Source organism: Bos grunniens, chromosome 14 (genome assembly GCF_055505025.1).
Source record: "Bos grunniens cultivar Pamir isolate PY7600 chromosome 14, Bosgru_T2T1.0, whole genome shotgun sequence".
Lineage (NCBI taxonomy): Eukaryota > Metazoa > Chordata > Mammalia > Artiodactyla > Bovidae > Bos > Bos grunniens.
Window position 1 is genome coordinate 69,097,288 of NC_141178.1, and position 20,893 is coordinate 69,118,180.

At 42.1% G+C, this 20,893-nt stretch overlaps 2 protein-coding genes and 1 pseudogene across 53 annotated transcripts in view; 1 reads left to right on the forward strand and 2 right to left on the reverse strand.

Moving 5' to 3' along the window:
• Positions 1 to 20,893, reverse strand: part of LOC147359629 (uncharacterized) — a 675,420-nt gene that overhangs the window by 210,870 nt on the left and 443,657 nt on the right. The window lies entirely within an intron of this gene.
• LOC147359632 (uncharacterized) overlaps positions 855 to 20,893 on the forward strand; it is a 102,859-nt gene continuing 82,820 nt past the window's right edge. For 21 of the 50 annotated variants that reach the window (XM_086337268.1, XM_086337265.1, XM_086337264.1 and 18 more), the window contains exons 1-3: positions 855 to 1,234; positions 1,477 to 1,574; positions 17,519 to 17,624. In XM_086337268.1, coding sequence (XP_086193394.1) covers positions 1,003 to 1,234; positions 1,477 to 1,574; positions 17,519 to 17,624 — 436 coding nt within the window. In that variant the 5' untranslated portion in view covers positions 855 to 1,002. The other 29 variants (XM_086337281.1, XM_086337289.1, XM_086337287.1 and 26 more) reach the window with 10 other exon arrangements.
• Positions 6,396 to 14,806, reverse strand: LOC147359633 (uncharacterized; annotated as a pseudogene). The gene is made up of 2 exons (XR_015141353.1): positions 14,782 to 14,806; positions 6,396 to 8,400 (listed from the first exon to the last, which is right to left on the reverse strand). The product of XR_015141353.1 is annotated as an uncharacterized LOC147359633 (transcript).

A 20,893-nucleotide genomic window follows, 5' to 3' on the forward strand; every position in this document is an offset into this window, starting at 1 on the left:
AGGACTGGAAAAGGTCAGTTTTCATTCCAATCCCAAAGAAAGGTAATGCCAAAAAATGTTCAAACTATGACAGAAGTGCACTCATGTCACACGGTAGCAAAGCAATGCTCCAAATTTTCCAAACCACGCTTCAACAGTACGTGAACTGAGAACTTCCAGATTTCAAGCTGGGTTTAGAAAAGGCAGAGGAACCAGAGATCAAATGGCCAACATCCATTGGATCATAGCAAAAGCAGGAGAATTCCAGAAAAACATCTACTTCCACTTTATTGACTATGCCAAGGGCTTTGCATGTGTGGATCACAACAAACTGTGGATAATTCTTCAAGAGGTAGGAATACCAAACCACCTGACCTTCCTCCTGAGAAATCTGTATGCAGGTCAAGAAGCAACAGTTAGACCTGACATGGGACAATGGACTGGTTCCAAATTGGGAAGGGAGTATGTCAAGGCTGCATATTGTCACCCTGCTTATTTACCTTACATGCAGAGTACATCTTGTGAAATGTAGGGCTGGATGAAACACAAGCTGGAATCAAGATAGGCAGGAGAAATACCAATAACCTCAGATATGCAGATGATACCACTCTAATGGCAGGAAGTCAGAGGAACTAAAGAGCCTCTTGATGAAAGTGAAAAAGGAGTGAAAAAGCTGGCTTAAATCTCAACATTCATAAAACTAAGGTCATAGCATCTGGTCCCATCACTTGCAGAGATGGGAAACAACGGAAACAGTGAGGGACTTTATTTATGGGCTCCAAAAATCACTGAAGATGGTGACTGCAGCCCTGAAATTAAAAGATGTTTGGTCCTTGGAAGAAAAATCTATGACCAACATGCTGCTGCTAAGTCACTTCAGTCGTGTCTGACTCTGTGCGACCCCACAGACGGCAGCCCACCAGGCTTCCCTGTCCCTGGGATTCTTCTTATTTTCTACATCAAGTATAGAAGATTTTCGACATCAAGAATAGAAAGTATTACTACTTTCTACTTGTTCAAGTGATGCTTTCACTTGACTTCACATTTCAGGTCACATTCTTTAATGGCTGGGACGGCGCGCAGGGCGCGGGCGGCTGCGACGGCGCGCAGGGCGTGGCCGAGAGGAGCTACCCCACGTCCGAGGTCAAGGGCAGAAGCCTGGAGGACCCCATTCCCGAGGGGCGGCAGCGAAGAGGAGTTACCCCATATCAGAGGTCTGGGGCAGCGTCCCAGAGTGCCAGGCGGCGACGGCGCAGTAAGGGCCGGGAGGAGCTTCCCCGCGTCCGCGGTCGGGGGCGGCGGCCGGGAGGAGCTACCCCTCGTCAGAGGCCAGGGGCGGCGGCCGGGAGGAGCTACCCAGTCCGAGGCCAGGGGCGGCGGCCGGGAGGAGCTACCCAGTCCGAGGCCAGGGGCGGCGTCTGGGAGGGGCAGCCCCATATCCAAGGAGCGCTGGCTGCACGGGCGCCGGAGGGCCAAAGGAGCTCTTCCACGTTCAAGGTCGGGAGGGGTGGCGGTGCGGAGATACCAGTCGTCCAAGTAAGGAGCAGCGGCTGCGCTTTGTTGGAGGAACCTTGAAGAGATACCCCACCTCCAAGGTAAGAGAAACCCACGTAAACTTAGAGTGCTCTGGTCCAAAGATGGAGTTCAAAGTAATCTGTACAGAGGACATAACTGAAGGAGATCTTTATTATTTAGAGCTTTATAGTGAAAAGATCATTTAAATAACTTCATAGAGAACAATACCACTATTTACCAGTAAATAGTGAAAAACTTAAAAGGAAATAAGTAATTATAGTTATCTGTATCTTATATTTAAAGCAATTTATATTCCAATTCCAACTGGCCACTAATTCTTAGAATGAACAAAGAATTAATTTCTGGTTGTTGCTGTTACCATATACCCAGTGAATCTGTGCACTAGTCTCTGAGAATCTACAGTCTGTCTTACTTTCTGAAAAATTGTATAAATGCATATTTATTTTTTAATCTTTTAGTCATCACAAAGTTTTTTTTTTTTTTAACAAATCATTGGTATATTGATTTGAATCTTGTGTCGTCTTTTATACACAAACCTAATACATAGTAAAAAAAAGTCTGTCTTGGACTCTTTATCGTGGAGTGACACTTTAAAGACTCTTTTGGCAAGCAATCTGCATGCAAGGTCATTTAGATTTCTGTCATTGTTTCCTTTGAACTATCTTTTTTATATTAAAAAATTGTGGTAAAATACACATAATGTAAAATGTATTAATATCATCTAAATCATTTTCAAGTGTGCAGTTCAATAGTATTGTTTATTTACATTTTTGTGCAACCAATCTCCAGAATTTTTTAATCTTGCAGAGTGAAACTCTATAACCATTAAACAATGCTCCATGTCTACTTCTTCTTAGTTCCTAGAAACCACCATTGCCATATTTTCTTTCTTTTTTCTTTTTTTACTTTTTGCCCCTGCTACAAGGCATGTGGGAACTTAACTCCCTGACCAGGGGTTGAATCTGTGCTCCCTGTAGTGGAAGGGCAGAGTCTTAACTGTTGGACTGCTAGGGAAGCCCCATTGTATTGTATTTTCTGTTTCTCTGGGTTTGAGTACCTAGAGACTTCCTGTAGGTGTAATCAATCACACAGTATTTGTCTTTTTCTTACGGGATTATTTTAGTATTATGTCTTTTAGGTTTATACAGGTTATAGGACATGCCAGAATTTTCTTTTTTATGTCTCGGTGATATTCTGTTGTGTACATGCATCACATTTTGTTTATCCAGTCATCTATCAGTGGACCTTTGAGTTCGCTCCACCTTTGGGCTTCTGCCCAACTAAGCCCGAGGGCCACAACTGCTGAGCCTGTGTGCTCCGGCGCCCATATGCTGAAACTACTGAGTCCACACAGTGTATCTAGAGAGTATTCCCCACTTGCAGCAACTAGAGAAAGCCCATGCCCAGAAACAAAGACCCAGCACAGCCGTAAACATAAAAACAGTGCCCAAGGGTTCCAGCTTTTTCACATCCTTGTCAATGGTTGTTTCTTTTCTTTTCTTTTTATAGTAACCACTTCAATGGGTATGAGCTGGATATCTGTGGTTTTGATTTGCATTTCTCTAATGACTAGAGATGTTGTCTATCTTTTTGTATGCTTCTTGGCCATTCATTTATCTTCTTTGGAGAAATGTTTTTTCAAGTTCTTTGCTCATTTTTGATCAGGTTGTTTTTGTTTCTGTTGTTGAATCTTAGAAGTTGTCTGTATATTCTGGATTGTGACTCATTGTCAGATACATTGTTAGCAAATATTTCCTTCTGTTCCATGGGTTATCTTTTCATTCTGTTGTGTCCTTGACGCACAAGTTTTACATTTTGGTGTAGTTCAATTTATCTCTTTTAACTTTGTGTATGCTTTTGGTGTCCTGTCTTACAGAGTTCAGACCATGCTACACTAAAATATGACCCCTTGGCATTTTAAGTTGAAGGACATTGAGAAAAAAGCAGTAGCAGGAAGGTTACTTTGACCCTCTGCTCACCCTTCACCTCTGAAGTAGGTCATAATACTCTTTAAGTGAGAAGTGCTTTCTCTATAGATGGCAAAGGTGCATCCTCATCTCCAAAGACAAAAGAATGCCAGAAAGACTCCAAATAGGCTGTTTCCCTCAGTATACTACATTTACCTCTGCTCTTTGCCATATTATATTTCTCCATGACTATCTCCTCTTCATCAAATCTAGTGTAAAAATTTTCAGGTTTCACTGTTTCTTTCAGATCTTGATTTTCTTGTAAAGGCTCCCATGTTAAGACTTATATTAAATACATTTATAATTTTCTCCTATGTTTTGTCTTATTCAATTTTCAAAGCCAGCCAGGGATTACTAAGAAGGTGGAGTAAAAAAAGAAATTCACCTAAATTTCTAAGAAATTACAGTGAAATATGTCACGAAGCTTTTCTTCTGTCTTTTAAGACTTTTATAGATTTAGGTCTTGCATTTAGATCTTGATCTGTTTTCAGTTCCTTTTTGTGTATTGTGGAAGGTAAGGGTACAACTTGTTCTTTTGCATGTGGATATCTAGTTTGCCCACAACCCTTTGTTGAAAATGCTGTCTTTTTTCTCACTGAATGGGCTTGGCTTCCTTATCAGGAATCATTTGCCTATGATTGTGAGGGTTTATTTCTGGGCTGTCTATTCTATTCCATTGTTCTGCCTGCATTTATGAAAATACTACACTTTTGATTACAGTGTGAAAGCGTGATAATCACTCAGTTGTGTCCGACTTTTTGCTGCCCATAGACTGTAGCCCTCCAGGCTCCTCTGTCCATGGGATTTCCCAGGCAAGAATACTGGAGTGGGCAGCCATTCTGTTCTCTAGGGGATCTTGTCGACCAAGGGATTGAACCGTGGTCTCTTGCATTGCAGGCACATTCTTCACTGTCTGAGCCACCATGGAAGCTTTGCAAGAAGCTTGAAATCAGAAAGTGTGACACCTTTAACCTTGTTCTTTTTCAAGATTGTTTGGCTATTCAAGCTCTCCAGGTTTACTGTTATGACACAGTTACAAAGAGGACAAAATCTGTAAAACATTTGTGAAGGTTCATCAGTTTTTTCTAAGAATCTTTCTTAATTTTTTGATACTCAAATCAGTGTGAAGTCTTTGAAGTATCTGTCGTGTCATCATCCCTGTAAATTTATCTTCATTTGTTCACTGAAGTAACTCTTCCATATGAGTGCCTTTCTAAGTGTCTGAACTGTGCTTTGCTATCATGAAATCCTGCATCTTTTACAAGATGTACAATTCTTTCCTGAAATGGATTTGCTCTTATATTTCGTGGTGCTAACAGATGTATGCATGTGCTAAGCAGTGTATGCTGCCTCAGTTGTCTCAGTACATTAGCAGATCTGTGTGTTAAGTGGGGAGGGATCTTAAAAGTAGACTAATTGTTATAAATTGTCAGTTGTGTAGTGAATCTTTTTTACAGAATTAACCTTTGCGAGTTTGGGGTTTATGATGGTAAGTACTCAAATAAAGGTAAGTTGTCATTGTTCAGGCTATGAGAATGGATATGTTCTTGAGAATAAAGTGCTTTGAGAGAGCTGGAAAGAAAACCAAAGTGCTCAGAAGTCCACTGGCTTTTAGAGAGTTGAGGGCAAAAACATTGAGCATTCATTCCTGGGGAATGAGTTCTCAAGGAATTATGAAAAGAATTTGACTAATTAAATAAAAACTGGTATTAAATAAAGAATTTCAGATTAGTTTCTCAGGAAGAATGATTACCAAGGAAAGAGAAATATGGGATGTGGTGTAATCCTGTAAGAAAGAAAGAGGGAAAAAGGATGATAGATGGAAAAGGACCTTGGGTTTCAACTTCTTTTAGAATAAAATGGAGGTAAGAGATGTGTCTCCCATTGGGCTCCCATCATCACACATGTTATTTTAACACACAGATTTTTGCAGAGAGACAATTAGAGACCATACACAGCTTTTCAGTTTTGAATTTATATTGAACACTACTGTCTCTCCATGTTTCCTGTCCCGTGAACTACTCCTGCAGGGCTTTTATCACAGCTGGCATCCACCCACCTTGACGTGCGTAACAGCTGAGAGTATTTCCCCTAGGAACTACCTGCAATTTAATGAGGGATCCTTGACATTTAGTAGAACCATATACAAAACAAAAGTTATAAATATATATGGAGGCATTTCAAGCATATGTATAAAGTCATATTGTTTTATTCATTCTCTACTTGTTTCTATTGAGGGTGTTTATTGAGTTTTGTGCTCATCACAGTATTAGACTGAGAACACGAAAATTAACCAGTCCTTAAGAAGTTTGCCATCTAAGTTCTCAACCAGGAGGCATAATAGTTTGTTCTCCATGTTTGAACATATCTGGGGACAGTTTGGTTTATTCCAGTGACTTGAGGGACGTTACTGGCATTTAGTGGGCAGAAACACTCTAGAAAAGATTTGCATAGAGCAGAATCATCCAGCCCTAAGCAATGGTGTCTCCACTGATAAACAAATGCTAGAAAAAGTATAATACTCGTAGCAATGATTTATTATACCGCACTGTCTTAAGCTTACCTTACCTGCCTTGTTTAATTTAACTTCACCTTGACATTTTGGGCTTCCCTTATGGCTCAGCTGGTAAAGATTCTGCCACAATGCGGGAGACCTGGGTTCAATCCCTGGGTTGGGAAAATCCCCTGGAGAAGGGAATGGCAACCCACTCCAGTATTCTGGCCTAGAGTGTTCCATGGACACGACTCAGTCGGACACAACTGAGCAACTTTCACTTTCACTTGACACTTCGGAGTAAATACTATCTCCACTTTTTTGAATAGCTGAAAGGATAAACAAGTCTTTCATGGCTATGCTGCTAATTAGATGGTAGATGTTAAACAATGTTATAGATTAGACCCCAGGACCTATAATTTTAATGACAATTAAATAATTTATTATTATATTATTATTTGAATAATTTAATAACAATTTTAATAACTGGCACATAGAGCTTCTTAAGGTAGAGGTAAAACAGAACATGGATATCTGCATGCATGAGAATGCAGAACATGCGTGAGCAAACCCAGAGGGCACAGACTATGATTCATTCATCTCTCTTCCTTCTGCCTAGTGCAAGGACTGCCAAAATTCCTCTCCTCTACCCGTCATTTTATTTAGTTCAATAGACTTTAAAAATGATCCACATCAAAAAAATTTTAAAAACGCCACACATCAGGGTCCCTCCCCATAGGGGAAGGAGAGAGCCCAGCTCCTGCAGGATATTCAGGAAAGTCATCCGCACAGGAGCCTGACCACACCACACACTGGCTGGTTCACAGGACTTATTATCCTATCCTAGACGTCCCGGTCCTTTTAGCCCTAGCGCAGGGACCAAACGTTTCCTTTGCCCCTTCTGAAAATATTAGGTAATGTTAGTGCAGGGGGATAATACACTCTTTCTGCATGTCTGGCCTGCAGTGCAGGGCAGCAATATTTGCTCTTGGGAACGATTGCACTAATTCTTAGGTCATTAACGCTAAGTACTACATGACTACACACTTCTCTAACGAGAGAGAACGCAAAGCAGTGCAATACGTATTTCTGGAGCATAAAGTTTAGTAAGACTTAACCAAGAGAAAACCAAGGAGTTGGCAATAAGTATCGCCTCCCCCACCAACATGAAAGACAGAAGTGTGGGGGGTGGGGGACATGCCCCAGGGGACAGTCCAGTCTCTGAAGTTTCACCCAGCAGGGGAGGAGGGGCAGCCAGGCCAGGGTGGTGCCTCTTCTGGTCGCCCAGACCACTCCAGAGCATCATCTGAGCTGGCCAGGGTTTTCTATAGGAGGCTTTTCTGAAGGCGGTGGAGGTGCTGGATTTGAATCCCATCATCCGGGTGGGAACATGACGAGGTCTCAGGGAGCTTGGCAGGTCATCCATTGGCTGTTTCTTGTATCACTTTATTATTAGCCCTCATGCTGGGCAGCCCACAGTAAAGATATTTAGGTAGACATCTCCAGATATTCCCAGCCACCCCCTTCTTTTTCTGGGTGAGGCCAGAGGGAGTGACTGGGGACATATTCTCAGGCTGCCCAACAAGGGTGGAGCTTCCCACATCAGGCACGTCCGGGAGGCAGTGGGTTCCTTCTGGGACTTTACCACCGATGTCATGGGTGCCATTGGTGTTGGAGGTGTCACAGGTGCCATGAGTGCCATCTGTGTCACGGGTGCCCCTGGTGTCACGGGTGTCTCTGGTGTCCCTGGTGAGGCAGGTGTCACTGGTGACTCTGCTGTTACAGGTATCGCAGGTACCACGGGTGTCATCTATATTGCAGGCCCCAGTGGTGTCCTGGGTGCTTAGGGCGTCACAGGTGAAGCTGGTACTTCTGGTATCGCAGCTGTCGCAGGTGCTGATGGTGTCACGGGTGTCCCTGGTGCCACGGGTAACGCTGGTATCACGGGTGTGTCTGCTGTCACGCCTGCTGCAGGTGTCGCAGGTGAGCCTGGTCCCGCACGTGTCGTGGAGGTCACCAGCGTGATTGGTGGCTCAGGGGCTGCTGTCATCGCGGATGTTGCAAGTGGTGGGGGCTGGGCTGGGCGTGACGGTCCTCGCTTCCGGGCAGGGTTGGGGAGTGGCAGGCTCTCTGGTCTTCTCCCTTGACTCCTGGTTTTCCTGCTGCTGAATGGTCTCCCAAAGCCAGGCAGGAATAAGCATGGACATCTCAGGGCTGGGGGTAGGCTTATGTTCTTGGCTGCTGAGGTTGGAGGTCATGGCCGGCCTCACAGTGATGGTGTGGGCCCTCACCTTGGGTTCATTCACGTCACTGCCGCTGCTTATGTCTAAGCCCTGGAGTTGGTCCCTGCACCAGCCAGTATCATCTCCACTGTCACCCCAGGGTGCTCTTCACAGGCTGGCAGGAGTGACTTCTGGCCCACTTCTGACACCAATTAATCATGGCCTGTGTGAGCCCATGATACTCCCCCCTCCTCGTTATTCCTGTTTTCCAGGCTTTGTTTAGCCCTTATCTCTGTCCCTGTATCTAGCCAAGAATTGGCCAATTTGAATGAAAAAGAGACCATTGATAGGTCTCTGGTAAAACCTCAGCAAAAGGAATGTTTCTCTGTCAGTTTTGTGTAGGATTCTGAGGTGAAAATCTAGGTCTTGGGGGAGAGAGGAAGTAAAGGGAATGAAAAAAAAAAAAAAAAAGCCTCTGTAACAGAGGGTCCAGGAACCACTTTATCCGGCTCAGCAGGAATACCTGCAGCATGGGCACAGCCTGCCCCCCAACCCCCCAGAGCACCCTCTTTTAGTGAAACTGGGGGTGAGGAAAATTGGTACTTAACTTAAAGCTTCAATCAAGCAGTTTTTGATTACATAGCTAGAATTTGCTCACCAGATCCTCATGGTTCATACTAACCTTGGCAGGGTCTCAATGGCCATTTTTCACACTTGACTTATTCTTGAATAATTTCTGAAACACATTAAGCCTAGAAAGCTTTCCCTCTAACCTCACTCACGCAGATTTTTCTTTGCCTCTCTACATTATCCCTAAGCCTCTTCGGGATTTTTATCATAAAGGCCACAGGAGAGCCCATTCATCTTTTCTGCCTACATTTGTGTGTCCACTGTGGACATCAATGGGTGGGCTGAAATGGGCTTACTAAGGCATGCAACTGAGGGGTGGATAGAACCTAATCTTCCCAGTCTTGTCCTTTCCACCCACCTGCTCCCTTAGCTTGTGTCAGCAATTAACTCCCCCTTCCCCACACCTCCATCCCTTCCATATCCCTAGTGGCTTCACACAGCCAGCTCTCCTCTGTAATCCCTTGCTTCTCTGTCCATCACACAAGCACAAACCTTGATTAGTCTCTACACTCTCTATGACAGAAACAAAACAAAACTAAACACAAACAATTACAGCAACAAACCCTTCTGGTCCCTTTGCTTTCTGAATCAATGATTTGTGACTGAGTGTGTGTGTGTGTGGGGGGCGGGGGGGCGGGTGTATCTTAGGATGATGCTGAAAAAGTAAAATCAGAATCTGTAGTAAGGGAGTGTACCTTGAAGGCCACATTCAGCATTGTGATTTTACATTTAGAAGATACAGCCTCCCTAGCAAAAACCTGGTTTTATTATCTATATTAACACAATGTAAACAGAATTCGATAAGACCTGGAGAAGACTCCAGGAAAATGTCTTCTTTTTTCATTTTATGAAACAAGTTATACAATGTAAATATGACTTGGAAAAACTGGACAAGAAAGAAAAGTAGTTATCTGCCATTACCTGAGAGAAGGTTCACACTGCCTTGATGAAGGGATAAACACTTTGAGAGAGTGTATAAGGATTGTGTTTATCCATTTGTTTCACTCGTTGGGTCTGTTTGGTTAATGAGTTACCCCTCACCGTATCCTGTTTGTAGTGAAATCCTGGTAACTTCTACTAACAAAGCAGTTTGATAGTAAGGGCTGAAAAACCAGAAATGGTGGCAACTTGAGCACTGAGCAAGTTTTCTGATTCATTTCTTCAGGGGTTAAGAAATTTTCTATCCCATGCTCAAAAATGATCAAAACATCAATGCGTGTCTTCCTTTCCTTGGTTTAAGATATTTGCCCCTGCTTGAAATGAAAGTATCAGTAGGAGATATCGTTCTTTTAGCCAAATTTTAGTCACTATCAGCTCAGAGTGACTGGGTTCCGTCCTAAGAACAAAAGGATGTGAGCAAAGCATGGAGAGGGTGTTAGTACAGTGAGCAGTTAAAAGAGGGAAGGGAGGACTCCAGATTGATTTTGTGTGTGTGTGTGCCAGTACTTCTCTGCTCCTTATATCCTTATTCTTTGCCATGTAACAAAGTTGTTCTTCCCTTGAAAGGATAGGGTTGGGGGTCTGCAAGGAGATCAAACCAGTCAATCCTAAAGGAAATCAACCCTGAATATTCTTTGGAAGGACTGATGTTGAGGCTCAAACTTCAATACTTTGGCCACCTGATGCAAAGAGCCGACTCACTGGAAAAGACTCTGATGTTGGAAAAGATTGAAGGCAGGAGAAGAGGGCAGCAGAGGATAAGATGATCAGATAGCATCACCAACTCAATGGACATGAATCTGAGCAAACTCCGGGACATAGTGAAGGACAAGGACTTTGGTGTGCTGTAATCCATGGGGTTGCGGAGTCAGACATAACTGAGTGACTGAACAACGACAGAGGAAAAGTTTCATGACACTGGATTGGGCTACAATTACTTAGATATGACACTAAAAGCTCAGGCAACAAAGAAAAAAACAGATAAATTAACTTCATCAAGATTAAAAACTTTTGTTGTATCAAAGAACAATATGATAAGATCAGGCACATTCAGGGTGATAGGACCTTAGAGACAAAACATAGTTTGGACAGAGTGAAAGGCAACCCATAGAGTGGGAGAAACTATTTTCAAATTAGATACCTGATAAGAGATTAATTGGGAAAGGAAATGTCAACCCACTCCTGTATCTTGTCTGCAAATTCCATGGACAGAGCAGCCTGGCGGGCTACAGTCTATGGGGTTCACAAGAGTTGGACATGACTTGGCAACCAAACAACAACAGATGAGATTATTATACAGAATATTTAAACAGCCCCGCAACCCAAAACAACAAAGCAGACACCCCTATTAAAAAATGAACACAGGACTTTAACTGACATTTTTTCCGAAGAAGATGTACAAGTAGCCAGAAAGATGCTCAGAATCACTAATCATTAAGGAAATGCAAGTTAAATCCACAATGAGCTACCACTTAATACCCATTGGGATCATTATTATTAAAAAAAAAAAACAAACCATAAAATAACAAGTGTTAGTGAGGATATGGAGAAATTGGAACTTTTATGATGTGCTGGTAGGAAGGTACTGTTATAGCCACTTTGAGGAACTGAAAAATGGCAGTTCCTCGAAAAAATTAAGTTGAACTACCATATGATTCAGCAGTTGTTTTAACTATGTACACCAAAATTGAAAACACGGATTCAGATACTTATACACTCATATCTGTGGCATTCAGTTCACAATTGACAGAAGGCAGAAGTAACCAGTGTTAGTTGATGGGTAAATGGATAAACAAAATGTGGTATACACAAAGAATGGAATATTATTCAACTTTATAAATGAAAGAAAATCTGATACATGCCAAACATGGATGAACCTTGAAAACCTGCTGAGATAAGCCAGTCACAGTACTGTGCACTTAAAAAGGTAAAAGTTTATGTTATATATAAGAAAGAAAAGTGGAATTGCTCAGTCATGTCTGACTCTTTGTGACCCCATGGACTGCAGCCTGCCAGACTCCTCTGACCATGAAATACTCTAGGCAAGAATACTGGAGTGGAGAACCATTTCCTTCTCCAGGGGATCTTCCCAACCCAGGGATCAAACCTGGGTCTCATACATGGCAGGCAGATTCTTTACCATCTGAGCCACAAGAAAAATATACATAACATATATATATATATATACACACACACAAATGTTATGTACATATATGTATATAGTGTGCATATTATATATGTATATATTATTTATATTTGCCACAACAAGAGGTGGGACTAGCCATAGAAGAGGAGGAAGTGATATTCATTGGAAGGACTGATGCTGAAACTGAAGCTCCAATATTTTGACCACCTGATGTGAAGAGCTGACTAATTGGAAAAGACCCTGATGCTGGGAAAGATTGAAGGTAGGAGGAGAAGGGGACAACAGAAGATGAGATGGTTGGATGGCATCACTGACTCAATGGGCATGAGTTTGAGTATACTCTGGGAGATAGTGGCAGGCAGGGAGGCCTGGCGTGCTGCTGTTCATGGGTCGCAAAGAGTTGGAAACAACTGAACAACAATAAGCCATAGAGAGGAGGAAGTGATAGTGTGCAGGACTGACCCTAGACTTTGTGAGGCCTCCTGTGCTTCTACTTGCTGTTTTGAGCCATAGCCAAAACATAGCCATTGGGATGTCCTTTCAGGCTAAACCCTAGAATGACTAAGCACGCATGGAGCGAATTGAATCCATGCCTCAGCTAGGAATCAGGATATCTGTATCCACAGTTTAAGGTGGAACGATCTAGATGAACCCTGCCTAGGTTAGCCAACTCTTGATGACCTGCAATTGGTTAAATGAGTTTAGTAATTATTATTGAAGCCTCTAATTTTGGAATAGTTGTTACACAGCCATGTTGGGAAGCAAGAATTAAGGTGGAGAAGAGAAAGTCTAGTAGAATACTCTATGAAAGAGCAATATTTTTAGCCTCATAATTGTCCCAGTGGCCAGCCATTTTTCCTCTAGTGAAGGTATGTTTAATCAGGGTTATCTCTGAGGATCACCAAAATTTCCCTTGCTGCTTCATCCATTGACTAAAAATAGACTCAAGTGCATTAGTTCTGTTCGATGCCTATGTATCAACCACTAGCTTTGTCAAAACACTATTTATGTTGTCTTATGTGGCTCTTCATTGCTCTTAGGATAAATTCCTAGTTTCCTGATACAGCTTTTACATCTTACTTGCCTGGTAACTTCCTCTCCAGTGTCACCTCTTACTCAGTCCCTCTCATTTTTATTCTTCCTGTCATCTCTTAGTCTCTCTGTTTCTCTGTCCTTCCCTGGTTTTTTTCTCTCATTCTTTCTTTGGGCTTTCAGATTTGGTACCCCTCTAACTGGAACATCCATCCACTCTGATATTTTTTCAAACTAGTTCCTGATCATCCTTCCATTAGGTCTTAATTTCAGTGTTACTTTCTTCAAAGGGTCTCCCATGAACCCTCAGAGCAGAGAAGATGGCACATACTCTGTGCACTGCCGTTGACCCCTGTAGCATCCTAACTTTACAAAACACATGCTTGTGCTCAATGTGTCTGTCTTGATCACCCCATCTTCTCAATTTAGCTGGTACCAAAACATAGGGGAAATGCAATATACTTTAGTTTAAAACACTATAATCAGATGAATTAATGAACCGAAGTTATGGCTCTGAGATCGCTGTGTTCTCTTGTCGAGATTCACTAATGGATTCTATTGGTCAAAATTCTTCACTCCAGCTTATAGAAATTTAAATTGAATAAAAACTTAAAGATCATATAATTCAATCCCAAATAAGCAAGCTGAAATTTCTTCGAAGATAATTTCCTGGGAGGTATTTCTGTGGTATTTCTAAACTGGCTGCTTCAAAGAGAATTATAAAATAATAAGTATTTTGCCCCTAACCTCTGGATTTACTAAATAGAGCATTTATTCTTGAACCTGCCTTTTAACTGAGTAATACAAGTCAGGAGCCCATCCATAGAAAAGGAAATTTATGGGCTTATGAATCTTCATTTGCAGTTCTTGAGAGTATAATGATGACTTCTGATTTAGACATTCCCCAGAGATGCGGCTGAGCTGGTGCTAAAAAACCTCAGCTATTTACCAGGATATCAATCCCTCTCATCAGGACATTAATTCCTAGGAATGTTTTAGTCTCTCAATTGGTAATTTCCATCACTCATTCCATGACTAGCAATTAATATTCATTAAGGGTCCATGCTGCTGCTGCTGCTGCTCCTGCTAAGTCGCTTCAGTCGTGTCCGACTCTGTACGACCCAATGGACGGCAGCCCATCAGGCTCCCCCGTCCTTGGGATTCTCCAGGCAAGAACAATGGAGTGGGTTGCCATTATCTTCTCCAATGCGTGAAAGTGAAAAGTGAAAGTGAAGTCACTCAGTCGTGTCCGACTCTTCGAGACCCCATGGACTGCAGCTGACCAGGCTCCTCTGTCCATGGGATTTTCCAGGCAAGGGCCCATAAGACACCTAATTCTCCCGTGTACTGGGCATGTATCTACCGGGGGTAAGAGAATTTGATCAAAGCACCAAATCTTCCTAGGTCATCTTATTAAATAGTCTTTTTTTTTTCAATTTAAGCAAGTTGTTTTACACTGTGACTTGATACACACACACACATTTCCACTTCAAGGGTCTAATTGATTCATCATTGTGTTACATTATTATTCACTAAGTAATATATTATTTAATTATATATACATACAAATGAGATTATTATATATTACTCACTAAATAATATAATAACTTATGAGAAAGTAATTTATAAATTCTGAAGAATAATATACATATTTCATAAAAGTTCTTCTAAGAGCATAAACTTGTTAATCAAATTCAGAAATATGAGGAAAAGTGGGCCTTCACTTTTCTGATCTGACTGCGTCACTCTCTGCTTGAGAATTCTTCAAGGGTAACCTTGGCATTGTAGGTGATACCCAAATCATCTTTTCGGGCCTGCTCCTGCCCCACCCCTCACCTTGTACCTTTGAGTTCCTGCTCATCCTCTCTCCTCAACCTAGGCAGCTTTTCCACCTAATGAACCCTTGTACTTTCCTCAAGGCCTAACCTGAAGTCACACTGTTCACAGGCCTTCCCTACCCTGTACTCCTGGTAGAAGGTATTCCTCTCTGTACACGTTCATAGCATAACACATGCAGTCTTGGGACAGCCCCTCTCCATAGTGACAGACGTGTCTCATTCATCTTGCCATTTCCCAGCCCCTCAAAAAATGGCTACTCACAATGCTTGTTGCCTCCCATCTTGCAGCATTATAACCAACAAGGGTGTCCTTTTCCTTCCAGAAACGGTCCCTTAAGCCTATCGTTGGTTTCAGAACAATGGGCCGGAGGGATGCTGGCCAGGGCTTGATCTAGGTTGGCCATTTCATATTGCAGTGGCTCCAGGAATTGGGGGCTTTAGGAAATAGACAATTCCAAGAGACAGGGGAAGACCCTGTATCCCACCTGGATATAGATTCCCATGCAGTGCACATTCACCATCATCCCCCAGAGAGATTTGGAAAGATCTGCTGTCATCCTGGGGCTTCCCTGGTGGCTCAGCGGTAAAGACTCCTCCTGTCAATACAGGAGCTGCAGGACATTCAGGTTCGATCCCTGGGTTGGGAAAACCCTCTGGAGAAGGAAATGGCAACCCACTCCAGTATTCTTACCTGGGAAATCCCATGGGCAAAGGAGCCTGGCAGGCTATTGTCCATGGGGTTGCAAAGAGTCGGACACTGCTGAGCATGCATGCAGGCATGCCACGATCTTCCTAGTGTGGATAGCTCTGTTTCCGCAGGTACCAGACCCTCCCCTCCTGGAACACAACCACTCTTGCAGTGATAGTGCTCTGAGCCCTGCTCAGAAACGAGGAGGAAAGGAAAATCTCATTTGTGGAGCACATGCTGTGTGTTTATGAACATCAGCTCGTTATTCATAACATTCGACAGATGAGGTGACCAAAGTGCCGAGGTAGAGGCACTTGATTAGGATCACATACCCAGGGAACTGTGGGAACTCCAGTCACTAGAACTCAGTCTCATCTTTTTCCACCTCCTTACCTTTGGAAAGATCTCTTATAAAATTCCACTCCAGTCACTTGATTAAATCTCCCTGGAAACCTACCCTAGATTGTATGCCCCTAAGCAAAATGACAAGTGACTAAAGGGGAATAGAAATCATCTTTTAATCATCTTTAAGGCCATAGATGCACATAAATGACTTTCTGGGGGGAGTAACAGTGCTTTCAGAGGGCAATCTAAATTCTGGCTGAATACCATCAATAACAATAACAACAGAATAGAGAAAGCAGGGACCATGTGGAAAAGGCTGGTAAGGGCTTTAACACAGTCAAAAGTTTATATTCAGTGAGGGAAATTAATATTTCACATTCACTTTCTTTATTAGCTTAGACATCTGAAGGTCATGGGGAGAGTTTTTCAGGTTACCAGCCTGGCAGTCTTTATCTGGAGATGAGACACTGGGGACTCCCAAGGTGAGATAGAAGATAACCTCCAGGTAGCCAGATGAGATGACTAGCAAGGGATGGTACATAATAATTAGCAAGCTCATTACCACCTGCCATTTCAGAACTGCCTGTCAACCCAGATTCATCTGATGTTCAGTTGCTTTTTGTGAAATGAAGGAGAAGGGTTTTGATATTTTTCTGAAGGTCCACCTAACATTGTGAGATCAGTGTGTGTGTGTGTGTGTGTGTGTGTGTGCGCGCGCGCGCGTGCGCATGCACGTGTGTGTGAATTCCTGATCAACTGAGAGCTGCTCCGGTGGGGGCTGTCTTATTTTTAATTATACTTTGAGTGGAGATTAATCAGTTAAACAGGATTTCCCAGGGCTCTTCTGGAATGTGGAACATTGAAGAAGACAGTGAAGTGGGTCAGGAAGCTCAGCATGAGCCTTTTAAATATTTTATAAGGAAATAGGAAATAGTCTTTAATAGCAACACCTCTACAAGTATTGAATGGGTGAGATACACACGTGTTCATATGACTTTGCTCATGGTTGGATTGTCAGCTGCATAGTCAGAGTTGGATGAGATACAGCCTTTCATGGAGTATTTGTTGAGAGCCAGGGAAACTTGGGAAGATGACTAGAAGATGAACATTAAAGATGAGCAGGGGTGCAGGGGAAGAGTGGCAGCTCATAGGTCTGCTTGTCTGTTTATCCAGAGACAGAAGGTTAAAAGTTGGTTGGCTTTTGAACCCTCTGTGTTGGGAAGTTTGGAAGACTAAATGCACTGGCTTCAGCCCCTGAGGTAGTAGAGGCTGGCATTTATTCTATTAATAGCTATGCTTTGGTCTTTGCATAGATGAAAAATCACAATGCCCTGCATGTCACATGTTTCCATCTTGTTTCCTTCCACCCAGATAAGTACTCTGGGTTACAAGTTCAATAGTAGGGGGTTCATTTATTCTCTTGATCATTCATTTACTTACATGTTCATTCTATTTTTCAGCACATATTTTACTCAATAAACTATTTTGTACAACTTATTCTGTGCCAGGCATAGCATTAGCTCCTGAGGACACGGAAATGAAAATACACAGTCTTGTCCCGCAGGAAACACAGAGGCTCTGCAGATAGTATATGAATTTCAATCTATCTGGGGAAAATCTCCATAAACAACTGTACTTCTGGTGTCTTCTGTAATAAAGACATATCACATATGCTTCAAATGCATAATTTCTATGATCACAGGCCTTCACTGATGCTGTTTCCTGCCTGAAACATCTTAATCATCCTACTTGTATGCCAGGATCCTCATCTGCCCCCATTCCCTCCACAGAGCCTTCTGACCACTTGGGTAAGACTGTTTCCATCTGCATTCACTGAAACTATCTCTGATCTGTTTTGGATGTGAACTGCCTTGCGTGTGACTTAATTGCTTTAGAGGATTGTATTCTGGACAGCAGAAATGTTATATTTCTATGCCTTATAGAGCAAAGAGCTTGTAACACATTCTGATGCTTTTAAATGGTTAAAATTCTTTGACCCGCCTCATTTCAAGAGGTGATGCCTAATACCCTTACCCTTGCATATGGGCTGTACTTTGCCACTTGCTTCTATTAAACAGAATAAAGCTGAAGTGATGGTGTGCAGTATCAGAGACCAGGTACCAAAAGACACTGTGGCTTATTGCATGCTGTCTTTTGAGTCTCTCCCTCAGGGAGAAAGCAGTGACTATGTCATGAAGACACTCAAGCAGGCTACAGAGAGGCCAAGACAGAAACTGTGGGCTCCTACCAACCATCAGACTAATTTTCCACTGATGCAAGGGGGCCACATTGGAAGCAATTCTTCCAGTTCCACTCGAGCTTTCAGATGATGGTGCCTGAACTGATCATTTTTGACTACAGTCTCATAAACAGTTCTAAGGCAGACCACTCAGTTAAGTCATTCCTGGATTTCTGACACTCAGAAAGTGTTGAGATAGTAAGTGTTATTTTATACTATTCTCTGCAACTCTGCATTCAGTTGGGTATATCTTTCCCTTTCTCTTTTGCCTTACATTTCTCTGCTTTTGTCAGCTATTTGTAAGACCTTCTCAGACAACCACTTTACCTTCTTGCATTTCTTTTTCTTTGGGATGGCTTTAGTCAACAATTTTAAGCTATAAAATACTGACGTAATTTGGTATACAGCAATAGATTACCAATATCCAATACTCATGTATTGTTGTTGTTGTTCAGTCACTAAGTTGTGTCCAACTCTTTGTGACCCCTGGACTGTCCCCAGCCCTCACTGTCCCTCATCATGCCCCAGAGTTCACCCAAGTTCATGTCCATTGAATCGGTGATGCCATTCAACCATCTCATCCTCTGCTGCCCTCTTCTCCTTTTGCCTTCAATCTTTCCCAGCATCAGGGTCTTTTCCAACGAGTTGGCTCTTCACATCAAGTGGGAAAAAATTAGAGCACCAGCTTCAGCATCAGTCTTTCCAATGAATATTCAGGGTTGATTTCCTTTAGGATCGGCTGGTTTGATCTCTTTGCAGTCTGAGGGATTTCAGGAGTCTTCTCCAGCACCACAATTCAAAGGCATCAAGTCTTCGATGCTCAGCCTTCTTTATGGTCCAAGTCTCACATCCATACATGACTACTGGAAAAAACTACAGCTTCGATTGATTATAAGGACCTTTGTCAGCAAAGTAACGTATACTTGCTCATTAGACTACCAATGACATCCATGTTGCTGAATCCTATGGATACTTTTGAGTGTTCATTTTACTTGTATCAACGTGGCACTCAACACAGAAGTTGAATATGTCTTCCTTCTCTTTGAAGAAATTGTATGAAATATTCCTGGTATATAAGTCAAGGCTTTCATTAATCCCATTCTCCTTCTTACCTCCCCAGAGGTAATCATATCTTTCTACAGCTTACTTTCTGTGAGTGCAGCATTATTAAGTTTATTCAAATTTATTAAGGTCTTTGTTGACATATGTAGTACTAGAACATTCACTCTAACTGGTGTCCACTGTTCATTCTATGACTATGCCATAATTATTTATTTGTTCTCCTATGAAGGCATTTAGATGATTTTCAGTTTTTCACTCTTATTAATACCACTGTGTTGTCATTCTTGTAGATGAATCCTTAATTCCACATGTAAGATTTCCCCAGGGAACACATTCATCTTTAACTTTCTAGTTATTATCAAAATAGTTCCCAATATGGCTGTGCTAATTCATGCTTCCAACTGATGTACACGTTAAGTCCTATTTTTCCTCATCCTTACAAGACTTTTATATTACAAGGCTTCTTTTCCACCCCCTCTTCCTTCCTTACTTCCTTTGAATCTAAGTTATAGTTCTTATTTAATCATTCATTTTGTGTTTCTTAGCTAGTTACATTTCTTTATCTATGACGTTTATTTATATATATTGCCCATTTTTTGCCTTTGGTCACATACATTTTTTGGATTGATTGATGAGAGTTATTTACATATTTTATATATTAATGTTTTCTTAAATAAATGCACATCTTGTCTGAGACTTGCTTTATTAAAACTGTGATATATTCTATATGTGGAAATTAAGGATTTTATGGTGTAGGCAACTGTAAAATCTTTGGAAGTTTATGCATTTTGTGTCCTGTTCATTCCATGGCATGAAAAGAAATGATGGTGTGCAGGATCAGAGGCTAGGTCATACTTATAAACTTTTGTATACATACATTTACAATTGTTACACATTTTTGTATATGTAAATTTTATTTCTTCATATTTAGGTCTTAACATATAATGTTGACATAACTGACAGATAACATTGTGGAAGTTTAGGTATCAGATCAGATCAGATCAGTCACTCAGTCATGTCCGACTCTTTGTGACCCCATGAATCGCAGCACGCCAGGCCTCCCTGTCCATCACCAACTCCTGGAGTTCACTCAGACTCACGTCCATCGAGTCAGTGATGCCATCCAGCCATCTCATCCTCTGTCGTCCCCTATTCCTCCTGCCCCCAATCCCTCCTGCCCCCAATCCCTCCCAGCATCAGAGTCTTTTCCAATGAGTCAACTCTTCCCATGAGGTGGCCAATGTACTGGAGTTTCAGCTTTAGCATCGTTCCTTCCAAAGAAATCCCAGGGCTGATCTCCTTTAGAATGGACTGGTTGCATCTCCTTGGAGTCCAAAGGACTCTCAAGAGTCTTCTCCAACACCACAGTTCAGAAGCATCAATTCTTCGGCGCTCAGCCTTCTTCACAGTTCAACTCTCACATCCATACATGACCACAGGGAAAACCATAGCTTTGACTAGACGAACCTTTGTTGGCAAAGTAATGTCTCTGCTTTTGAATATGCTATCTAGGTTGGTCATAACTTTCCTTTCAAGGAGTAAGCGTCTTTTAATTTCATGGCTGCAGTCACCATCTGTAGTGATTTTGGAGCCCCCAAAAATAAAGTCTGACACTGTTTCCACTGTTTCCCCATCTATTTCCCATGAAGTGGTGGGACCGGATGCCATGATATTCGTTTTCTGAATGTTGAGCTTTAAGCCAACTTTTTCACTCTCCACTTTCACTTTCATCAAGAGGCTTTTGAGTTCCTCTTCACTTTCTGCCATAAGGGTGGT